The sequence below is a fragment of the Hylobates moloch genome, unplaced genomic scaffold, assembly GCF_009828535.3.
Source record: "Hylobates moloch isolate HMO894 unplaced genomic scaffold, HMol_V3 SCAFFOLD_8, whole genome shotgun sequence".
Lineage (NCBI taxonomy): Eukaryota > Metazoa > Chordata > Mammalia > Primates > Hylobatidae > Hylobates > Hylobates moloch.
Genome location: NW_026652283.1, coordinates 61718878 through 61743476, shown reverse-complemented (window position 1 = coordinate 61743476; position 24599 = coordinate 61718878). Strand labels below are relative to the sequence as shown.

Sequence of the window (24599 nt, the reverse complement as noted above, 5' to 3'; positions counted from 1 at the left end):
ACATCATTAGCAACAGAATGTTTAAGTTTATGGGGCCAATTGCTGCAAACAGATTCTTTAGGTGGAAAATAGAGGCAACTTAGTGTTTTTTCTAACTCTAATATTTGAGATTGGCTTATAAAGTAAATCTACTTTTCCTTCGGCATATTCTTACAAGTGGTAGATCCTAAATATGCATTATTTCACAGATGTAAACTGTCAATGGACATTGTCTTTATCTAGTGTAGCTTATAAACTTCTGAGAGTAATTTTGCATCTCAAGGAATATTGGACCTAAAAGGAACCTAAGAAACAGCTCGTTTTGTCCTCTAGCCCTTCTCTCTGTCTCTGTTTCTGTCGTCTCCTTTATGACATACATATACACATTTTACAGCTGAGCGACTGAAGTCCATTTTGATCAAACTTTTCACCTAAGGTAGCAAAGGAGTCATTAATGTTCTTTGTGGCTTTTGCTTTATGTTCAACTTCTTTTCCCTTAAGTGATTTGAAGGGGACTGATACATAATTTTAGGGTCCGCAATAATTTGTTCAAAGTAAGCACCTGTGGGTCTATCACAGGTTTTCACCACTAGTCAGTGCTTCAGTGAAAACATTACTCCTTAAACACAACTATGGTGCTTGGAAGAGATAAGCATAACCTATGAAGGTGTCATGATCTCATTATAATAGTAGTTTTCCCATGCATTCCTGGCAGAGCAGGAAGCCTGGAGGGTGCTGGAAAAGTGACATTTAATGTGGAAAAAGAAAGTAAGGAGGAGATCCGAAGCCCTTAGGAGAGTGCTACTCAAGACGCTGTGTGCTCCAGGACATGAGGGCAGCCAGAGGGCGGTGTGGGCACATTGGATCCTGGTCACCTCTTTTACAGCCTCACCTACAAGACCTGAATAATGTAGATTTAGATTGTTCAGAGAAATGGTTAAAGAGGAAATAATTTCATGGTAATTAAGAGGATTAACCATTTAACAGAAAGCTAGAAAAATTAAAAGGAAGGAAGAAGTTGAAATTAGCAAATTTTAAATTGGAAAAGAATATATACACAAAATATTTTTAGCAACCAAATACAGTATGGCCTTTCACCACCCACCCCCTGCCCACCTTCAGTTGAATGCAGTGTTTTTTCTTGAGTTTGAGTGAAGGAAAGCAGCTTAAATGTATCAGAGGAGTTTATTAAAAACTTATTTTGATCAGCTGTTCTAAGTGTGGTGTTGATTTCTAACTTGTTACTGCAGCACAACATCCCATCACTTTAAACAGTTGACTGAGGGCTTTAGTCTCCCTTTTCTCTATTTTAGACTATTTCATTGATCTCCAAAACAGCTTCCATAAGCTGTTAAACAACCTGTAATAATACTGAGTATTGCTGATCTTCCCAGAATAACCAAAATGAGTTGTTTCTTATATTGATAGGTGTTTGTTCATGGATCCACCAAAAGAAAGCCTTTGTCCTTTTGAGAGATAGAGTGACCTAGTGATGAAATGTGTAGGCTTTGTTGTTAAGTTGTTGGAGTCCTTTCTGGCTTTTAACCCTCTGCGCTTATGTCTAAAATGAGGGTTATAATGGCATCAACTTCATTAGGCTTTTCATCTAACAGATATTTCATGAAACCAACCATGTGCCATGTCCTTTGTAGGCCCTGGGGATATAGCAGTGAACAAAACAGACACAAACCCCTGCTCATTAGAAGCTTACAGTCTAATGGAAAAGGGCAGACAAACACAAAAAATAAATACACTGTGTAGTGTGTCGGAAGGTGAGAAATGCCAGACAGAAAAATCAAACAGGGTAAAGGGGATGACAGTCTTGGAGAAAGGGAGGGATGCGATTATAAATAGGGTGGTCAGAGTAGTCCTTACTGAAAAGATGGATTTGAATGAAGATGAAGGAGATGCTGGGAACCATGCAGATGAAAGTGGGAAGCACATCCTAGGGAGCTAGCTTGCCCGAAGGCTCTAAATGGGAGTGTATTGGGTGGGTTTGAAAAAGAGCACATGCCATTGTGGCTGGAACTCTTCAGGGAACGAGGTGAAGGGTAGGAGGAGATGAGTCAAAGAGGCAGTGGTGGGGGGTTGCTTGAGTAGGGCCTTGTAGACCCTTGTATGGACTTTGGCTTTTACCATTAAGTGGAATGGTGTTGATGCAGTACACGGTTTCAAGCAGAAGAGTGACACAGTCCTTCTAAAAGTATCACTCTGGTGTCTGTTAAGAATACACTTCAGGGAGACAAGTGTGGAAGCAGAGACCAGAGAATAAATGATTACAGTAATCCAGATGAGGGATGGCAGTGTCTTGGACCAAGGTGGGACCAATGGAAGTGATGAAAAGATTGTTAAATGTTAAATGCATTATAAGAAAGTAGTCGACAGCATTTTCTGATGGTCGGATATGGGTTGTGAGAGAAAGAGGAGACAAAGATTTTGGCCTAAGCACTTGGACATATGGTATAGAATTGCCACTAGTTAGGAGGAAGGAAGACTGTGGGTGGAACAGATTTTAGGGGGGATTTCAGGAGTTCAGTTTTGAAATATTAAGAATGATATGCCCATTAAATACCCAAGTGACGATGTTAAGTTGTTAAAAACATGAATAAGTCCAGAGTTGGGACTCATACCTGTTTGGATCTCCATAGCAGATCCAAACCAGAGATGCATTAGAGGAGTTGTCAGAATATATTGGAATTCAAAGCAGTGAGACCGGACAATATCACAAACAGTTTGTGATGCGGAGCCATACTACTTGGTACTACCACTTATTAGCTGAGTGATTTGGGGAAAGTCACTTAGCTTCTCTCCTCATCTATAAAACAAGAAGAATAATCGTAACTGCTTCATGGGGTTGCTGTGAGAATAAAAATTATTAATATCGATAAAGCACTTAGAACATGGTATATACTCAATAAGCATTAACTTAATTTCCATTACAACTCTTCTCTCTACCTGTGAGACATTGCAAATATGTCAACTCATATGTTATTAATGTTACAATGCAGCTTTTCTTTAAGTGGTGTTATTATATTTTTGGTTTATGTGCTACTACGAGTTATGTGCTATTAGGAGTCCCACCGTGTTGGTTTTGCTTCCAGAATTAAACTGACCTGGAATTTTGGTATTAGGTCTGCCTCCATTGATTTTTTTTTCTTAAAGCCTATATATATTTTAGTATTTGTTACTTGTTTAGGAAAAAATTATATGTGTCTCTTCAGTGCTGCTTTCCTTTGCTTTTCTCAGTGCTCAGCAGAGGAGCAGTCAGGTTCACAAGAAAACCACAATTGGAAATCAGGTAGGAATTTCATAAGAGAATCAGTGTATGCATGTCCCAAAGAATTTGAACTAAATCGCTTGATTGACTATTTTTTTAATGCAAACTAATCATGTGCAAATTTTGCTTGAAATGCAGCTTTTCATTTTGGTTTGTTTTTGCTTTTAAAATTTTTGGAGTGAATTGCATTTCTTTTTGGCTATTTTGTGCAGTTAACCATATTGATTTATTTTAAATAACTTTTCTGCTACTTGCTCTGCATTTCAAATTTGACTCCTCATGTCCTATTTTGCTTGCTTACGTTACCCCTAAGTTTAATTTAACATTGAGTTTGTGAGTCAGTTGAAGGTTAAAATGTGGTGAGTAGTTGCATGAGCTTTCTGGGGTTGCTAACTAGTTCACACATTTGCACAGCTTGGTATCAGTGAAGGGACAGCTCATGAAGAAGGCAGTTGTTGGATGTAATCTCTGCCACACTAAATTCTTGTTGGTTAATGAGGATGTTAATTCCTAAGAAGATCTGATCTTTTGAGTTTTTGTGTTTTGGGCTGACCAGCTGTCTCTGACTAATAGCGCTCTGCAGAGATTGTATTAACTCGACAGTTTGCTATGTCTTTTATGTTTTATGTGATAATGAATATTTGCATTGTTATTTCTTTTCAAGTCAAAACAATGATGGTGTTACAGTTTCTAAAAAACGTTCAGAGGTACAATTATTGAACAAATTGAAACCTCTGCTCTAGATTTTTTTCCCATTGTTTTGAAAGGAGAAGAGGTAATAACAGACTTTATTTTAAAAACTTTTTTTCTGAACTAAAGCATATAATTCTTTGCTATTTCAGGGAACCAATCTTCCGCCTTCAAGGCAAATTGTACGAGCTAAGTTCTGTAAGCTTTACTGTTGCTTTTTCATTTAGCTTCCCAAGGGCACAGTTTGTCTTTAACTGATTAACTCAACTAGCGCTTGCTACTAATTTTTTTAAAACTTAGGTTGTCTTGTCCATAACACCCTATCATTGAAATAAAAATCCTCTTAAGAGGGTTCATCCCTTCACTGCTAATAACTTGCTGTGATTGAAAGGTATGAACTAGTAAACTCTAAAATGCTGTAATAATAAACCCTTAACACTGTGGGTGCTTTGATATTTCTCTAATTTTAATGGGCCTTAAAATAATTAAAATCATTAATGATCTTCATCTCTGTCCTTTTATGCTATGTTGTTATGAGGTGTAAGCCTTTCTCTTCCCCTTGTATGATAATATTTCCAATAAATGTAGATGATGCTTCTAAAAGGTGGGTAAATATTGAATATCTGATTTTGCTGTGTTTGTTGATAAGCCTACCCAATTCCAATTATTTGCATTTATTTAAAAAAAAAACAAAAAAGCAAAGTTATATTGATGGACATTTTATATGGCTATAGAGTTAAATCTTTGAAAACCAGATACTATGTCTTCTTTTATGAAAGTGTAAAAACATTGTCATAAGCATTTAGAAAAAAAATTAAACTCTAATTTCTACCATGGATAAAACAGGCTTATTCTTCCAACTATGCACAATTTGAGAATGAGATTGGAGCATGGGTCAATTATTTGCCCCATGATATTTTGGGAAGATACAGGTTTTGGACCTAGACATTCCTGGGTTCAAATTCTGTTCTGTCACTTAGGAGCTATGTGGCCCGGGACAAGTTGTGCCTGAGTTTGCTCAGCTGTGTGATGGGAGGAATAGAAAATATCTCTCAGTATGATGGTGGGATTCAGAAATGATATACATAATGAGGTTTACAGCCCAGTACCAGATATGTGCCCTGTAAAGAATAGAAATGTTACTCCCAGAAGTTAGGTGCTGTTTCTTCAAACTCTTGGGAGAAAAAGTTTAAGTACAAGAAAATTATAAAATTTATAAAATAAGAACAACAAAACACTTGGGAAAATTAGAAGCTATGGAAATTGTTCTGATGCCTACAATGCCCAGATTGTGGTTGGATATGATATAAAGGATTTACCTATAAAAGTTTCCTCATAGTCAGAAGCATTGCTTAGCTCACAGGAGTATGTACATATAGGAAAAGCAACAGCATAATAGCATATATGCATACTTTAAATCAGAGGAAACGTGGAACAGCTTTCAGTTATATTACTTCCAAATGCTCAAATCATGCTAATTGTGTTTCTGTGACTTTACTTTTGCTGGATACTTCAAAGCCCACACATTATGGAAGTATTACATCTCAAGATAATAGAATTGGGTGAGTGTTATAATGGAATATAGATGGCTTATCCAAAACTTCTGGGGCCAGACATGCCTTGAAGGTCAGAATTTTTTGGACTTTATTAACTATATCATATATTACCCTACATTTTGTGGAGTTAGAGACAGCACCATATAATGAAACATATTCTATTTCTGCAGTGAAACAAAGGAATAGTCACACCAAGTAAACTTTTAAATAAAAGATAAATCCTCTCACATCAGATCAGATTTTGCTGCCAAATTTGCTAAGAAAAAAGCTTTCAATTTGCAAGCAAGGGATTATGAACTAGAATATATTATTTTCCAGAATCAAATCCAATAATGTATACATGATACCATATATTTTAAAGGATCTTCAGTAGTTCTTCCTACTTAGCAGAAATAAACCATAATGACTTGAAATTTTCTTTATGAATCTGAGCATATGATGTTGATTGGGGTTTATATGAAAACAGTTTTGCCTATTAAGAGGCTCAAATCCAGGGAGTTTTGGGGCCCAGCCTTCCGACTGATGCTGGCTTTTCTTGTTGGTGGGGCTGAAACACTCTGCAGCATCCTGGGAAGTGATTCATCCCTGCTGCTATCCTCTTAGGGCTCCTGGTTGTAGAAGATTGTTGTGCAGCATCTGTTCTGAAATATTTTAGAAGGATTTAAGAAAGGCAAAACTCTTCTTTAAAGTCTAAATTCGATTTGTTTATGTCTGCCTAGAAATTTTAATAGTTTCACAAGTTGATGTCAGCAAATGTACAAAAAAATGTGAGCACATAATTTACCGAAAGCTGGACTGCTCAAAATTTTAAATTTAACCTTCATTCATCCTTCACTCATGTATTCAAAATCTATCTGTGCCAAAATCTGTGGTGGGTGTTTAGAGAAGCGTGATGATGCATCAATCACAGGCCTCACCCTCAGGAAGCCCACAGCCCAGTGGGGATGATGGTAAGTAAGCAAACTGAAGTCCACTTCCTTTTCCAAGGCTAGCTACTGCTGACCCTTCAGGTCTTACTGAAACATCACTTCTGCAAGAGGCCAGCCTTGGTCACCAGATTTAAATTCACCCTCCCTTCCCAATGTCTTTCACTATCTATTACATTTTATTATTTGAAACAATCTTATTTATTCATTTATTTATTATTTTTTGTCTTCCTTCATTAGGACGTAAGACCCATTAAAGCTATTTTTATGTTGCTTAAAGCAGTACAGAATTATAGTAAGGTTTTAAGCACAATCATATTAACATTTGTGGAGAAAGGCTTCGAAGGTGAGACAAGACTGGAAAAAGGAGATTAGTTAGAAGGCTGATGTGGATGAAAAATTGTGGTGATCCGGGCTTGGGTGTTTGTACTGAATTTGAGGAAAAGCTGATGAATTCAAGAGATATTAAGTAGGAAGAATCCAAAAAATCTGTGATAAATTGGATGTCGGAGAGAGGGCTGGAGGTTGCCTACAATGCATCAAGATTTATGATTTAGGTACAAGTAAAATGGTGCTGCTCTTCACAGAGAAAGGAGCATAGTGAAAAAGTCAGATTGGGATCCAGAATCACGAAAGGTAGCTTTCTGAGTATGAGTCACCGTGGGAGTTTGAAGTAAAAATGTCCAGTGGGAAGTTGGATAAAAGTGTTTAAGTCCAGAAGTGACAGAGAACTCTTTCTTCCAAAGGTAATGGAGAGTCATGGAAGGATTTCCAACAGGGAAGGGAACTCAACTGATTTTTATATCAGAAAGGTCTGTAATGGAATAGTTTGAAGGAGACAAACTAGAGATGTGGGAATTGGTGAGGATGATTTGAAGTTATTCAGGTGAGAGAAACACTGGTTGCAGGTAGTATTTAGCAGAAGGAACAGATTCAAAATATATTCAGAGGGTAGAATTAGAAGAGTTATAAAGAGTTCTCAGGGGGTTAAGTCATCTTTCTAGGCTTATGGCTAAGGGCATGCACTGACAAAGGGAGTGCAGGAGAAGGGGGAGCAGGTGTCAGGGGAGATGAGAGCAGAAGGTGCTGATTTAGGGCCAGGCACAGTGGCTTATGCCTGTAATCCCAGCATTTTGGGAGGCCGAGGCAGGTGGATCACGAGGTCAAGAGATTGAGACCATTCTGGCCAACATGGTGAAACCCAATCTCTACTAAAAATACAAAAATTAGCCAGGCATGGTGGTGAGTACCTGTAATCCAAGCTTCTCTGGAGGCTGAGGCAGGAGAATCACTTGAACCCGGGAGGCAGAGGTTACAGTGAGCCGAGATCACACCACTGCACTCCAGCCTGGGTGACAAAGCGAGACTGTCTCAAAAAAAAAAAAAAAAAAAGAAAAAATAGAAGAAGGTGCTGATTTCAATTTTGAATATGTTTGTGCTTATTGGAGATATCATTGGGGTTTGAGGTTCAGGACTTATGTACACTGGAGACAGAAGTTTCACTGTTGTCAATAAATACATAGTATCTGAAGCCATGGGAGTACATGAGACCACCTCCAAAGAATGAGAACATAGAAAGGAATATAGGACTTAAAGCATTATGGAGAAAGAAGAACTGGAACTGAATGGGAAACTGAAAAGGCATATAAGAAGTGATTAGAGAGGTAGGAAAACTTGGAGAGTGGTTATCATGGGAAATTCAGCCAGATATCGGGCAAAATTCACCCCCAATATTTCACGTAGGTTCTTTTCTATTTTCCCTAAGTGTTGGTCGGTCTGAGAAATAAAGGGACAGAGTACAAAAGAGAGAAATTTTAAAGCTGGGTGTCCAGGGGAGACGTCACATGTCGGCAGGTTCTGTGATGCCCCCTGAGCCGTAAAACCAGCAAGTTTTTATTAGCGATTTTCAAAAGGGGAGGGAGTGTACGAAGAGGGTGTGGATCACAGAGGTCATGTGCTTCACAAGGTAATAGAATATCACAAGGCAAATGGAGGCAGGGTGAGATCACAGGACCATAGGACCGGGGTGAAATTAAAATTGCTAATGAAGTTTTGGGCATGCATTGTCATTGATAACATCTTATCAGGAGACAAGGTTTGAGAGCAGACAGCCAGTCTGACCAAAATTTATTAGGCGGGAATTTCCTCGTCCTAATAACCCTGGGAGCGCTATGGGAGACTGGGGCTTATTTCATCCCTACAGCTTCAACCATAAAAGACAGCCACCCCCGAAGTGGCCATTTTAGAGGCCTACCCTCAGGGACGCATTCTCTTTCTCAGGGATGTTCCTTGCTGAGAAAAAGAATTCAGTAATATTTCTCCCATTTGCTTTTGAAAGAACAGAAATATGGCTGTGTTCCGCCCGGCTCACCGGCAGTCAGAGTTTAAGGTTCTCTCTCTTTTTCCCTGAACATTGCTGTTATCCTGTTCTTTTTTCAAGGTGCCCAGATTTCATATTGTTCAAACACACATGCTCTACAAACAATTTGTGCAGTTAATGCAATCATCACAGGGTCCTGAGGCGGCATACATCCTCCTCAGCTTACGAAGATGACGAGATTAAGAGATTAAAGTAAAGACAGGCATAGGAAATCACAAGGGTATTGATTGGGGAAGTGATAAGTGTCCATGAAGTCTTCACAATTTATGTTCAAAGATTGCAGTAAAGACAGGTGTAAGAAATTATAAAAGTATTAATTTGAGGAACTAATAAATGACCATGAAATCTTCACAATTTATGTACTTCTGCCATGGCTTCAGCCGGTCCCTCCATTTGGGGTCCTTGGCTTCCCGCAATAAGTGGTAGAACAAAAGCTAAAGGGAGAGTATCTTTCAAGGAGGGAATAGTCAATAGTTAGATGTTTCTAAGAGCTCAAGGAACTTGGAGGAAGTTGTCAGATAGTTGGACTGTGGAAGGTCCTGTGCAGGTTAGGGACTATCTAAGGGTCCAGTGACAGCATGAATTCTCTTGGCCTTGTAAATTGCTCTTCTGCTCTACAGTTGGAAGATGGCATAAAGCTGAGGACACAGACAAATGAATTGATATTCTGAGCTGGCGTTTTTCTAGGGAGGCAGCATGGAAGGTCAAGAGAGAAGATGAGTTAGAGTTTTTAAGAGAGACAGGTTGAGGTAAAGGACTGTGTAATCTCACATGAGTAGCTTTAATTGATGTATTAATCAGGATAGATTAACCAGGTAACAAACAACCTCAGGATTTCAGTAGATTAGCATAATACAAATTTAATTCACTCTGCTATAATAATTCAATGAAGGTCATCAAGATGCAGGCAGATACCTTGCTTCACATGGTCAGTAACAGACTGGGCTTTGGAATACCAGAGATTCCAAAATCTCCCTTCTCCGCCTTCTCCTACATAGAACCTGCAAGTTTCATTCTTGCAGCAGGTGGGAAAGAGACAGAAGCCTGGGCAAGGGAGGTTTTTAAGAACCAGTCCATAAGTGGCACACATCATTTCCGTTTCGTTGGACAGAACTTAGTCGTTTGGGCTCACCTAGCTGTGCGGGAAATAGAAAAATATACTCTGAGCTTGTGCGCAGGAAAAAAAAAAGACAAAAAAAGATGATGTTGACTGAAAATTGAAAGGAAATGGGCAAGCCAGGGAACTGGAGGTTTTACTAAAATCAGAAAAAGTTTGTGCTAGGATTAAGGAAAAGAAATTATGAGGTGGAAGGTTAAGGTCAGTGAGTGGCATGTTGTACTTGAAAGTTTAAGAGTAAAGAGCATGCCACCTGAAAGTCAGAGATATTATTGGAGTAAGAGATAACGGATACTGGAGGGAGGGGCACAAGTGATAACTAAAGATATTTGTAGAAAATTGTCTTCGGAAGGTGTGAGTAGCTGAAAACAAATGGGGATGGAATTTCCTTGGTTGGAATATGTTAGGGGCCAGGAGGACTGATGTGGCATTTACATGACTAATAATTCATTCCTTTTTCCTCAAGAGTCTTAGCAGGAAGGCATTGCTGACATGCTCCTTGGCCCGAGAATGTATCCAACTGCAGCTGTATAACTGGAAAGACTTTTTCTTTAAGCAAGAAGTAGAGCAGGTGCTTGCATGAGCCTAGGTATTAGGGTACCTCTTAGTCTCAAGCTTATTATCAGTTTTGTTTGCCATCCATGTGCCCACTATTGTTCTAACTTTAGACTGGAATATGAAATTTGGCTTTCTCAAACCTACAGGTCCCCAGGTAACTGGATTATCAACCTTTTGTATTATAGGCTGCAAACAGAAAAAGACATTTCCTTCCAAACAGGGTTTCTTCTCTCCCTACTTTCTGAAAACTAGTTTCAGTAGACACTAGTCTCTTTTTCATAGGATCTCTCACAGGTCTCAGAAAATTATAAATGGACCTCATTATCCTGAAATTTTCCTGCCATGTACCCTAGTTCTTTAACCTCTGTATGTACATGGTTTGAGTCCAATATTAAATAGGTGACCGTTTAATAGTTCTTTAACAAATGGATAACAAGGATTGCCAACATCCTAGCCTAAGAGAGATCCTTCCAGCCCTCTCGCCTTTCTCCACTCAGCTAATTCCACCTTTTAGGGTCTGTCACTCTTAACCCCAAGTCTTACCTGACTTCCTGGTACTGATATTTCTATCAGTTAGGATTTTTTCAGATGTAAATTTCAGAAAACTCAAATGACCCTGGAAAAAAGGGAATTTGTTAGTTTTCATGAATGAACACTTCAGGGATAGAATCAAACACTATTTAATCTACAGCTCAAATAGTGTCACTATGAACTAGTTTTCTTCTTTCCATATTTTTGTTCTGCTCTTTTGCTCTGGTTCTGTTCTTGCCCCAAAGGATTGCAAGATGACTGTCATCAGTCTCCAGGGAATTTTCTTCCTACTTTGAATCCAGCAGGAATAAGAGTCTTTCTCCCAGGATTTTCAGAAAACCTTGTAAGGTTCAGTCTGATTGGACTGGTGTGGATCATGTGCTTATTTCTGAACTATTCACTGTGGCCAGAGAATGAGATATACTGATTGACTTAGGCCACATCATATGGGACAAGGGAGGTTCCTCACCAGAACACATGGGCTGCCTCTCCCCCTGAAAGAGCTATTGTTGGAAGAAGAAAGGAGGAGGTGCATCACAGGTGAAGGCAGGTACTTGCTGAGCATTATTTGTTTTCAGAACAATCTAATTTGGATACTAGGATTTTTGTGTATGTTGTCTTTTTAAAGGAATATAAGATGGTTAATACCTCATCATTAAAGTCCTATGGTTCATTTATTGATGAAATTTAATTATTTTTCCAATTCATGACTTTCCCCTTCTCTCCCTTTCCTTTTAAAAATAATTCTACTGACTATATTAGGTTGAGAAGCAACATAGTGCATTGGTTCTTCAGAGCTGACACAGTGGAGTCGCTGTGTCACTATGAGCAAATTAATTAAACCTTACTGTACCTCAGTTTTCTAATCTGCAATAAGCTGATAATAATAGTAACTGTTTCATAAGGTTTTTGTATTAAATGAGATAATACTAGTTAGGTAGTTAGGTACTTAGGTATGGTGTTGGGTGTTTTACACACATCAGCTGATTAATTCCTCTCAACAACTCTATGAGGTAGGTACCCCTATTATCTCAGTTTTACAGATGGGAAAACTAAGGCATGGAGAGGCAAAATAACTTGCCCAGTCACACAGATCATAAGTGATAGCACCAGGAATCAAATCTTAATCACCGTGTTTAACCACAGTTCTAATCACTGTGTTTAACCACAGTTCTAATAGTTTGTAAATTTCATCAAGCATCTCATTTTGTAGTCTCAATTATTTATAGTCTCATCATTTACATTCATTTGCTTTTTTTATTACTTAATTTTTTTTTTTTTTTTGAGACAGTTTTTCTCTGTTGCCCAGGCTGGAGTGCAATGGTGTGATCTCAGCTCACTGCAATCTCTGCCTCCCAGGTTCAAGCAATTCTCCTGCCTCAGCCTCCTGGGCAGCTGGAATTACAGATGTGTGCCACCACACCCGGCTAAGTTTTGTATTTTTAGTAGAGACGGGGTTTCACCATGTTGGCCAGGCTGGTCTCAAACTCTTGACCTCAGGTGATCTACCTGCCTCGGCCTCTCAAAGTGCCGAGATTACAGCTGTGAGCCAACACACCCGGCCACCTTAAAAGTTTTCTTAAAATAAAGCCATTAGATCTGAAAAGAATGAGTTTGGGTTTATATAAATTAATCTGATGAACCAAAAAACTACAATGGCTATTTGAATTTGTTGCCATTTTGTTTTTTAATTCTATAAAAATATCTCCAAATGGGCCAGTCAATAGCTTATAAAATATAATAATCATTATTTTATTATAATAAAATAGAGATTAGAGTTTATGAAAACCACACTTTGTCAAATATACAGCCTGTTAATTTGTTCTGTATCTTTGAGATCTAGAGTTTTATTTGGAATAGTATTTGATGTATGCCACTTACGTTTTTTTCCCCAGAAAATAAGCAGATGTACTTTCCATATTTTTACAGCCAAGTTGCATCTTAATGGAGGGTTTAGAGCATAAAAACTGGTGAAGAGATTATCTTATCTACTCAAAATTACTTTGAAAAACCCCATTCAATAGGCAGAATCTAGGTTTTCTGCTATGTTTTTACTTTGGGACAGTCGAGGCATGATCTTGTTTCACCAGAGGAAGAACAACTGCTGCAACAAAGGCATCTCTCCTCCTGCCTCCCTCTGGCTGCCCCATAGCTCCTCTCTCTCCCTCCCTGCTTCCCTGTTTTCCTCCCTGTGTCTCTTTTATCCTCTTTGATGCTCCCTTTTTTACAAGTGTGGTGTGTTTGATTCCAAGTAAGCAAATGCCTGTATTATTCCAATTCCTTGGAATTTTGATAACATTTAAAAATGTTAATATTTCTCACCCACACACAAAGACACTGTGATTTAAAAAAATAAAATAGACAAATATTGTACATGTTTTGTTCTAAAATTGTAAACTCTACCAAGGCAAGGATTTTTGTCTCTTTTGCTTATTAATGTATCCCTAACAACATCTAAAAGCTGGTGTATGGTAGCTGCTGAGTAAATATGTGAAGTTGAACTCACTTTATTCATTTAATGATATGTCTTAGGGATTTTTCCATGTAAATTCGCAGACATGAAATGACAAAACTTCTTTGTGACATAATGTTATAGTGTTCTACGGTATGGATGTGCCATACTTAATTCACATTTCCCTAAGGATAGGTATTTCTGCTGTTTCCAGTTTTTCTAAAACACCTGAACCAGTTCATAGACCCAACAAATATATATGTAAGTACCTCAATCCCCAGTACTGGATAATTATATTTTATATAATTTTTGATAATCTAACAGAAATAATAATATATTGTTGTTGTGATTTACATTTTACTTATTGAAAGTTACAGAGGCCAGGCGCGGTGGCTCACGCCTGTAATCCCAGCACTTTGGGGGGCCAAGGAGGGCAGATCACGAGGTCAGGAGATCGAGACCATCCTGGCCAACATGGTGAAACCCCATCTCTACTAAAAATACAAAAATTAGCTGGGCATGGTGGCGCATGCCTGTAATCCCAGCTACTCAGGAGGCTAAGTCAGGAGAATCGCTTGAACCAGGGAGTTGGAGGTTGCAGTGAGCCGAGATTGTGCCACTGCACTTCAGTCTGGGTGACAGAGCGAGACTCCGTCTCAAAAAAAAAAAAAAGAATGTTACAGACCAGGACCAGCCTTTACCTATTTAACAGACTTTGGTATCCCTTCTCCTGTGAAATGTCTGATGTGTCTTTTGCCCATTTTAGGGAACCACTGTGTTATTTTCTTATTGATTTTTAGGATATTTAAAATAGTCGTGGAGATTAATTTTGTTTGTATTATATATAGTACAAATATTTTCTGCTTATCTATCTCTTGACTTTCAATTTTTTTACTGCATATTATAAAACAAAAAGTTATAATTTTGGCTCAGACAATTTTAAACGTTTTATGGCATTTATTTTTTATCTTGCTTATATTTTCTTCCAATATTTTTGTGGATTTTTATACTTAGCTATTTAAATTTTTGTTTTGTTTGTTTGATGATCATATTCTTCTGTCCTCTTAAACCACAGTTACTTATGTCTATAACTTACCGGTGAGGATAAATATTTTTCATGCTTATTGACCACTAGTATCTTCTGTTTAGAATGAGCCATTTATGCTGGTGTTTATATTCTCTTTGATATTTTGTAACTTTTACTGATTTATAACAGAATTTTGATATAATAATTATATTGACCTTTTATCATATTTATTAACAATTTTTTAACTTTTTCTTATGTATAATTTAATTTTATTTATAAGGTTCTTGAGGTAAAGTTTTAAAAAATGTTTGATAGTAATATTTATTTTTCTTTATTCTCTCATTTCTTCCACTGTATTTACATTTAGAAAGGTGGTACCTACCTTAAGAGAAGTATTCATCCTTATGTTTGTAGCACTTTAATGCATCCATTATTGACATTTTTCCCTGTAACCCATCTGAGATTCATCATGGCAAACGGTAGGAGGTGAGGCACTGACTTACAGAGTATCGAGGCTAAGAGCATAGAATCTGTAATGTCTAGTTCTGCCACTTGCCAGCCCTATTAAGGCAAGTTCCTTAATATCTCTGTTTCCTCATTTGCAAAAGGAGAATGATTATTGCATCTACCTCTTAGAGTTGTTGTGAAGATTAAACACATTAATTTATATAAAGCACTGTGTATGTTGTAACAACTCAGTTACTACTGGCTATTATTATTTTTATTCCAAAGGGGCTAATGTACAAATATAATCATATGAACAGTCCATACTATCACCATTGATTTGCAATACTTCTGTGATTGTATAATAATGTCAACAATAATAGCATAATAATCATAGCAGTTCACATTCCTTTAAAGTTTACTCTATGGCTAGGTATTGCCTTAAATACGTTCCTTACATCCACTCATGCAGTTCTACAGCAACCTGGTGAAATAGGGTCCAATAGTTTCCTGTTTTATAAATGATGGTACTGAAGCTTAGAAAAGTTAAATAGTTTACCCTAGGTCATATAATGGATAAGTGGCAGAATTCTGGCTTCAGTCCTGGTGAAGGATGAACTCTTAACCTAGAGTCCATATCTAGGTTATTTGTCTTGTCCCTCCATCTGTTGATTTTTGTACAGTGACACAGTTTTTAATTATTGCAGCAGTCTGTTTTAATAACTGCTAGGTTTTTCCTTTTATTCTTTTTTCAAAAATGAGTTTTGCTTTTGTAGATTACTTATTCTTTCAATTGAAGATTAAAATCTTGTCATATCCCAACTAGAGTTCTATTTGTTGATTGGGTGTGTGTAAAGCTTATGAATTAATATGGGATGAAGTCTCATTTTTTCACTTGCTGTTTTCCCATCCAAACAAATAGTTACTTGTTCTGTTTATTATAATTTTCTGTTTTCCCCCTTAACTTAGGTAAATTTATATTTCTTGTTAAAATATAAAATAACTGGAAATACTCATGTTGTAATTTTAAATAGGATTTTTCAATTATATCTTCTAATTATTTATTGCTACATGAAAACCATTGATTTTTAAGCATTTATTTTGTATCACTGGAGTTTACTGGATTCTCTAGTAGTTTTAAAAATTCAATTATAATTTTTATTTCAACTGTGTAGTTGCATCTTTTATTTCTATTTTCATATATTATTCCTTACAGAACAATATAAAATAGTACTGGATTTTCTAAGCTGCTTATTACTTTAGTGGGAATTTTTTAGTCTTTTACCATCAGTTTTAATGTTGGATTTTTGTTTAAAATATATTTAGTATGATAAAGAAATAAATTTGGGCCTGTAATCCCACCACTTTGGGAGGCCAAGGCAGGCAGACCACTTGAGGTCAGGAGTTTGAGACCAGCCTGACCAACATGGCAAAACCCCATCTCTACTAAAATTACAAAAATTGGCCATATGTAGTGGGAGGCACCTGTAATCCCAGCTACTCAGGAGGCTGAGGCAGGAGAATTGCTTGAATCCAGAAGAAGGAGGTTGCTGTGAGCCGACATTGTGCCACTGTACTCCAGCCTGGGAGACAGAGCAAGACAAAGAAAGAGAGAGAGAAAGAGAGAAAGAAAGAAAGAAATTTAGGTGGGTGGGAGGAGGGGAAGGATACCTAATGGGTACTAGGTTTAGTACCTAGGTGATGAAATAATCTGTATAACAAATCCCCATGACACAAGTTTCCCTATGTAACAAACTTGCACATGTACCCCGGAACTTAAAAGCTTTTTTAAAAAAAGAAATTTTCAAAAAAAGTAAATTCTTCTATTCCCCTGTATAAGAGATTCTCTATCAAAAATGGGCATTGAATTTCATTGAAGTGATTATGGTCTTACATATTGAATAAATTATGTAATTTGTTATATTGACATACTTACAAAACATTCTTGCTTTTATTCTATAAGACTTGTTTGGTTATTGGGAGTGATTGTTTGCCATTGAATGAATTTTCTTATTATTCAATTTAAGGTAACATTATTCTTTATAAAAAAAGAATGAATATGCACTACTATTAAAATTCCTGTTGAAAGAGAAATGTCACCAAAATTAGGGAGAAAAAAATACCGTGTACTTTATTCCTACGTATCTCAATTTGCTAGATAAAAAAAGAGGCTGGTTCATCTGTTGGGAGTGAGGGGAGTAGGAGTTACACGGACATCTTAAGAAGATGGTGAAACTCAGTATAGTTACTAAGTGGAATGTGGAAAAAAAAAAAGTAAAAGGGCTTTCAGCTGTTGACCAGCTGGGAGAATCACCATCAGTTCACAGGCTGAGACTGCTGCGCAGGGATGTCAATTTCTTCTCTTATTATCCTGCGAGAACTCCAGATCTTTCAATTTAGCCATTTAAGGGTTTAGCAAAGGACAAATTATAAAACCTCATTGACTATAAAGGTGTCACGAGATCTTTTGTTGGTGATGATGTCCATATTGCAGACCAGAATGTTCTTTTGGAAGGATGCCACTAGTTCATTATCACAGTGAAAATCAGAGTAAATAGATGAGACATTCTTGTATATATTTCCAATAGTGCTCTTTTGTTATTTTTGTTCATTGCTTCTCATACTGAAATTAAATCCTCTGAAAAGAAATATGTCCCAAATTCACCATGACCAAGGCAAATTGCAGTTTCTGTCCCCAAAGCACAAATCTTTTCACATTCAGTGCAATAACATTACAGAATTTTTCCTGAGTCAAAATATTCCACAAAATACGAGACATCTTTACATTCTTAAGGTATTTCAAGGAGTCCTATATTATGTATTCGTAAAAAAGAAAGCGTATGTTGGTCAGAGCAGTCAGGCAGAGGGTATCCGGTGGTTAACCTTCTGGTCTCCATTCTCACTCAGGACTCTGCTGTATCTTAAGTCTCAGTGTCAAGGTACCTAAATGCCAGGGCATGGCAGGACAGTTTATCATAAATTTTAAAATTTTGTTTTGTAATAGGATAATCCTATTCTAGAACAATCTTATTTTTTTTCCTCCTCAGATAAGTATATGTCTTCTAATCTTAGGGTCTCAGATTTATGATATAGTAGATCTACATGTCAGTTCAAAATTCCATTTGCCATAAATCCCCCACCCCTTAGTGAAGTCCCTCCTTTTCTTTTTTCCCTCAGACATTTGCAATTTCCAAGTCTCTTATAGTTTCTGTGGAACCATTTTTACTTTCCCTTGGGAGTAATTTGCATGGTACAGCAAGATTGTGATTTAATTGGAGTAGTCTTAGTAGCTTGAAAGAGTTAATGCAAGTCTCAGATGTATCTGAATAATTCTGGAAAGAGCAAAGTGGTTTATTTGCCTGGCAATATAAATTTTCTAATTATATAAGTACAGAAAATAAGTAAAACTTTAGAGATAATCTCTTGAAAAAATGTAAACATGTGGAGCTTTCGCTAATTAGGGAATGAAATGTCTACTCTCAAAGTTACTATGGAATTTCTTTGACTCAGCAACCAATCCATTCCCCACCCCAGAGAATTCCATTAGGCTGAATTATATGGGATGAATGTTCCCTATCCAGGAAATGAGTGTCCTGGTTTTATAATTGAACCTCAGTTCCTTGAAGCTTTGCACTGTACACTTGCCTTACCAAATAATTGGCTGAAGTTTCTGTCCTGATTCTTGGTAAGGTTATTTACACACTTAGCCTGTGATGGATGGCCCCTGTGGGCAGATTATTAGCTGTACTATCATTTATATTGCCTGGATGGAGAACTACTTTGGAAATGGTGAACAAAAATAAAATAAGCTTGGGAAATAAAAATATTAATACTAAATATAGTCATCATAATTTAAACAATTTCTAATGCCTATAATTATTATTTGTTTGCACTATAATATGAATTCTTAATGGAGTTTTACCATCTCCAACCCCTTTTCTAAGTTTTAATTTGAGTCTCAATTGACTTTTGTCTTTTATAAGAAAGTACCATTATAACAAAAACCTTAGTTTAATATCAAGTCATTTTATTGTTTCCTTCCCTAGTCTACTAAAACTGATTTTCTTAATAAAGCTATGGAATTTTTAGCATATATATTTTATTCTCTTCCAACATCTTTTTCTTTTCCAGCAACTCTGTTCTTCCTGTTGACCTGCTGTAAAAAGTGGAGGAGGAAAAGGGAAAAGGAGGATTTGTTTTTGGGAACTCAACTATCTATAAATGACTTCCTCTTGTTTGGTACAACCACTTGCAGGATTTCATTTTCAAATGCCTGGTCGCAGGATCCATGTCCTGGAGGAAGGAACCATGTCATCCTTCACTCATCCTGTGCACATAGCCTGACCACTGCTCCAAATATTATCTCCTATCACTTCTGGCATTTCTTGTGCGTCTCCTCTTCCTGGAGTTCATAATTCATGTCACTGATTTCCGGTGCATGCAGAGTCAGGTTTTAGAAATATGAGACAATTTTAAAATTACAGATGCAAAGCCTCGCTGTTTGAGCCAACATCTGCAACTAGTTTATGGGATTAACAAAATAGCTGCTCTGGATGACTGATATTTACCAGGGCCTCTCCATTTCCCATCAGAAATCAGAATGCCTGTTATTTATATGTTCTTTCGTTTTCAATGGAAATCAGGAATTCATCTGTTACATACTTTACTTTATTAGGTTCCCTCCTGGAGTATCTTGAGTTACAGCCAATTTTCAGTTAGCCATCATTAAGCAGCTTGGGAAGAATATGGGTAATTAAAATCCACAAATAAAAGACTGACTTTAACCAGGAGCGCCAACACTCTACCCTGAAACATTCTGCTGAAACTACAAACAAGTCAAACAGTTAATGTGTTGTTCTTTCGTTTTGTTTTGGTGCAAACAAAATTCTGAACCTGTTACTCCTCAGCTTTCAACCATTCAAAAATACTCCTTTGCATTTAAGATAAAGTTAAAGTTCTAACATCCATTATTCATTTCCTCTTTTCTCCCTGTTCCTTCTCTTGCCCCTGACACTTCTGAATTCTGTGCTCCAGGTCTCCAGTCACCTTCAATAGCTCAGGCTCTTTCCCTGTTCTTCTTTTCCATTGTTGCCCAAACATCATTTTGTTTATCAGTTTAAAGAGCACTTTCTTAGGAGTACTTTTCCTGACTTCTACACTATTTTCAGTCTTCAACTGCATGTTCCCATAGAAATACATACTCTTCTCACCCAAGTTTTGTATATCTACTTGTTTAATGTCCATCTCCCCAGTTTGACTATATGCTCAGTTAGATCAGGGACAGTAGTTGCCATTTTCACTGCCATATTCTGTGTGTCTAACATAGAATCTGCTTATAAATATCCAACAAGTAACTGTTGAATGAATGAAGGAGTTAAATATTTTAAAATCTGGAATTAAATCGCCAGATACATAAATGTTCTATAAAATAATGACTCAAACTGTGATATTAACATCCAAAAGGGAGACTCTAAAATATACTAAAGCTGCTTATTAATTTTGGACATTACTTTCTGTCATTCAAAGGAAAAAAGTTGTTTTAAATTTAATTGTCATTTCAGGCTTGACTGACTATTTCAGTTTTCCATCTAAATAAATATGTCACCACACAATTATTACATGTAGTTTGGGTGCAGTGGCTCATGCCTGTAATCCTAGCACTTTGGAAGGGTGAGGCAGGTGGATTGCTTGAGCCCAGAAGTTGAAGACAAGACTGGGCAACATAGCAAAATCCTGTCTCTACAAAATATACAAAAATTAGCTGGACATGGTGGCATGCACCTGTAGTGTCAGCTACTCAGGAGGTTGATGTGGAAGGATCACCTGAGTCGGGGAGATCGAGGTTGCAGTAAGCTGAAATTGTGCCAGGGCACTCCAGCCTGGGTGACAGAATAAGACCTTGTCTCAAAAAAAAAAAAAAAAAAAATACATGTAGCTCTGAAATATGATGCTGAACATAGTAAATTCTAATCTAATAAAGAAACTGATTTAAGCTTGATTAACAATTAGAGCTAACCACCGAATTATGACTTATATTAAAACCCTAGCAGATGCTATTGTTGCTTTAGATGGGAGAGATTTTCCTTTATCATCCTTGACCTCCCAGACATTGTGACAACACAATAAGACTGCTACATGTTTACAGTAGCCCTTGGTGTTGATATTGCCCTTGATTTAGAACCATGGTACCAATAATTTATTGACTAATCTGTGATCTAGGGAAGGTGTAAGTATTTGGTATCCCAAAGGAGTATAAAGCACAGTTGATCTCTACTTGATAATAATATCAACCCTTCACTGATGCCAGACATTCTATTGAGTACTTTATATACATTCATCTCACTTAGTATTTACAAAATCTATTTGAGTTTAGGATTATTAGTTCCAATTCTTAGTTGAAAATAAATGAGGCTTGGCTATATTAAGTAAGTTACCTAAGTTCACATAGCTAGTAAATGGCAGAACTGACCTAAAAGCCCAGAAAGTCTATGCTTTGAACGAATAAGCTGTAATCTTATTGGGAAAATGGGAGCACAGCAAACACAGTGGTGAGTAATTCAGAATAAGATGATGTAAGTGCTAAACTCAGATAATGAACGGAGTAGATAGAAGAAAGAGAGCCACATGGGCTACCAGAGCTTCTTTATTTGTTAAAATAGTACAATAGATGGACTCCTTTTTTTTAAATCTTAGAGTGTTACTTTCAATTTATGCATTTAAGGGTCTTTCAATTTAGCCATTTAAGGGTTTAGCAAAGGACAAATTATAAAACTTCATTGACTACAAAGGTGTCACGAGATCCTTTGTTGGTGATGATGTCCATATTGCATACCAGAAGGTTCTTTTGGAAGGATTGCCCAGAAACTGCTCTATCTATTTATACTTCTACCTGTCATTCTCTGGAATATTTGGTATTTTAATAATCATAATTATAATAATAGCCATAATTTATTGCATGGATGTTTTGTATCAGGCAGTGTGTTAGGTGCTTTTTTCTTCAAAATAACCTTGCAGAGCATATACTGTTATCTTCATTTCAATGGTTAATAATAAAAAAAGCTGATATGATCAAGCATTTCTTACATACCAGCCTTGTGATAAGCACTTGACATTCATTATTTTCCTTAATCTTCACAACAACCTTATGGTCTAGGTAGCAATGGTTTCATGACTGAGGTAACTGGGGCACAGAGAGGTTGGATAACTTGTCTGGGGTGACACATGTAGTATGTGGTAGAGCTAGGATTTAAACTCATAAGTCCAGCACCAGAGCTGGGGCTCACAATTGTTTGCTTCCACTCTGGTTTCTCCAAGGCCATGTGACTAATACGGTGGAGCTAGGGATCAACTATAAAGTCTTGGCCCTTTCCACTCATTGGTACTCTTTTGACTCTTAAATCTGAGTGATTCTTTCATCACATTGACTCTGGCCCTGAACCTCTTCAGTCTTTCCATTTTCCAGTATGTGTCATTCTTGAAAACAACCAATTCCTGAATGTCAAAGGTTACTTTTTTTCCAGTGATAAAAATCTCTAGTGATACCTGTCTTTTTATCCTTGAAAACAGAGGGGGGCGTTTAATAGCATAGGCCTGGAGCTTGAGATGAGTTTGGGGCCGCACTTGCCACTTGTAAGCTGAATCATTCACATCATAAGGTTGAGTCCCTCTATGCCTCACAGCATTCAAAGACAAAAGAGGAACAGCAGTGCGAATCTCATAGGGTTGTTGAGAAGATTAGTGAGACATCCATGTAAAGTGCACACTGCTCATAGTAAATATTCATTAAGGGTTAGCAATCATTTTTATTATTGCAATTAATAAAGTTGTCATTTTGAATTCTCAGAATTGTACCAGTAAACTTTGACTTAACCAGTAGTTCTCATGGCTCCTCTAATTTAATAACATTAGCAGTTTAAAGTAGTCCTCAGGATTATAAGTAATGCCTTATTTATTTACTGAATGTGGGGTATTTACTGAAAGTATAGTTTGATGATTAAAGGTAAATAGGGTTTCCTTAGTGAAAGAGTTGTCTTAATGAGATAAGAAAGTCAAATTGGAAAGAAGTAAAAAAGTATATTCAGAAAATAAACTCCAAGAATGACCACTGTTATTTTAAATTTTATCTTGGCAACATTAACATTCCTTAACTTCCTGCTATGTGTGAGGCCCTGTTCTGTGGATTCCCTCATTTAATTTTCACCACAATTCTATAAGGGGATATACTATTATTAGCTCTTTCTGCCACTCCCCCACTTTTTTACAATTGAGGAACAGATGTACTCAAAGAAACTCAGGAAGTCGGAGTTCGAGATCAGCCTGGCCGACATAGTGAAACGCCATCTCTACTAGAAATACAAAAAAATTAGTCGGGCCTGGTGGCAGGCACCTGTAATCACAGCTACTTGGGAGGCTGAGGCAGGAGAATCACTTGAACCTGGGGCGCGGAGGTTGCAGTGAGCTGAGATTGCGCCATTGCACTCCAGCCCAGGCAACAAGAGCGAAACTCCGTCTCAAAAAAAAAAAAAAAAAAAAAAAAAAAACTCACGAAGTCCATGTTTTCTTAACGTAAATTTTTGCTTTCCTGGCATCAAAAATTGGTCTTGACAAAAGTGCCCAAAGTGTTTACACAAAATTTTACAGCACATCCTGCATCATGTGGCATCAGCTGTGAGTTATCTCTTTTGTGTTGTCAATCACATTTTAATTCCCTGATAAGCCAATCTCAATCATAAATTTATTGTGAGTGTCTTTTCTTCTTAAATAATCTGATGCAAAGAGGCAAATAATACTGCCTACTGCCTAGAAAAGGGATTTTGACATTATTTCCTGATTTTAATTTCCTATTTATTGAATCGATGCCAGACACTCTTCTGGGGGTGGGGTGGTAAATAAGACAGATTAAGTTCTCACTCTCTCATGAAGCTTATATTTTAGTGGTGGAAAAGATAGAAAATGAATAACAAAAAGACAAATGAGCAAGAAGAAATTGTATATATTTTCAGTGTAGAGAATTAAAATTGGTTGCTATGAGGAAAAGTGAAGATGGAGGGGCAGTGTGGAGAGAGATAATAGGAGAGCCTCTCTGAAGAGGGATGGTATAAGGTGAGTTCTGCATGACAAGTCGTGGCTAACCATGCAAAGGTCAGAAGGTACAGTCCTGCCAGAAGGCACAGCTGGGACTAGAAAGAACTTGCGTGTTGTAGAAACCGAAAGACAGCCAGTGCGGCTGAAACATGTGGCAAAGGGTGGAAAGAGATTAGGATGGGTGTTCTAAGACAATCTTTCTGTTTTTAGTGTGGATATTGAGATGTAGGTGATCACTTCTACCTGTTTCATACTCTTCATAAAGGTTCTTCCGTTAGCAGAATCTCTAAGACTCTGTATACTTATGCACCTGCCCTACACAGCAATTTGGCAAAAGTACAAAGGAAATAAGGTACCCCAATTTATCTAATGAATGAGATACTTTCCTCTTCCATGCACTTGTGCGTTTTGTTCCCTGTGCTAACACTTGCTTATATAATGCTATGTTCTGGAGTAATGGTTACAAGTACTGTTTAGTGCTCTGTGCATTCTCATTTGTTCTCCAACAGTAGGTACTACTATCCTCATTTATGGATGGGAAGATTGAGGCCCCGAGAGGTTAAGGATCATGCTCTAGA

The 24599-nt window shown here is 37.2% G+C and overlaps 1 protein-coding gene across 10 annotated transcripts in view; it reads left to right on the top strand.

Annotated features, from left to right (window-relative positions):
* DNM3 (dynamin 3) overlaps positions 1-24599 on the top strand; it is a 604830-nt gene that overhangs the window by 252668 nt on the left and 327563 nt on the right. For 8 of the 10 annotated variants that reach the window (XM_032160976.2, XM_032160971.2, XM_058443293.1 and 5 more), the window contains exons 13-14: positions 3226-3277; positions 4099-4128. In XM_032160976.2, coding sequence (XP_032016867.1) covers positions 3226-3277; positions 4099-4128 — 82 coding nt within the window. The remainder of the gene's footprint in view (positions 1-3225; positions 3278-4098; positions 4129-24599) is intronic. The other 2 variants (XM_032160975.2, XM_032160977.2) reach the window with 1 other exon arrangement.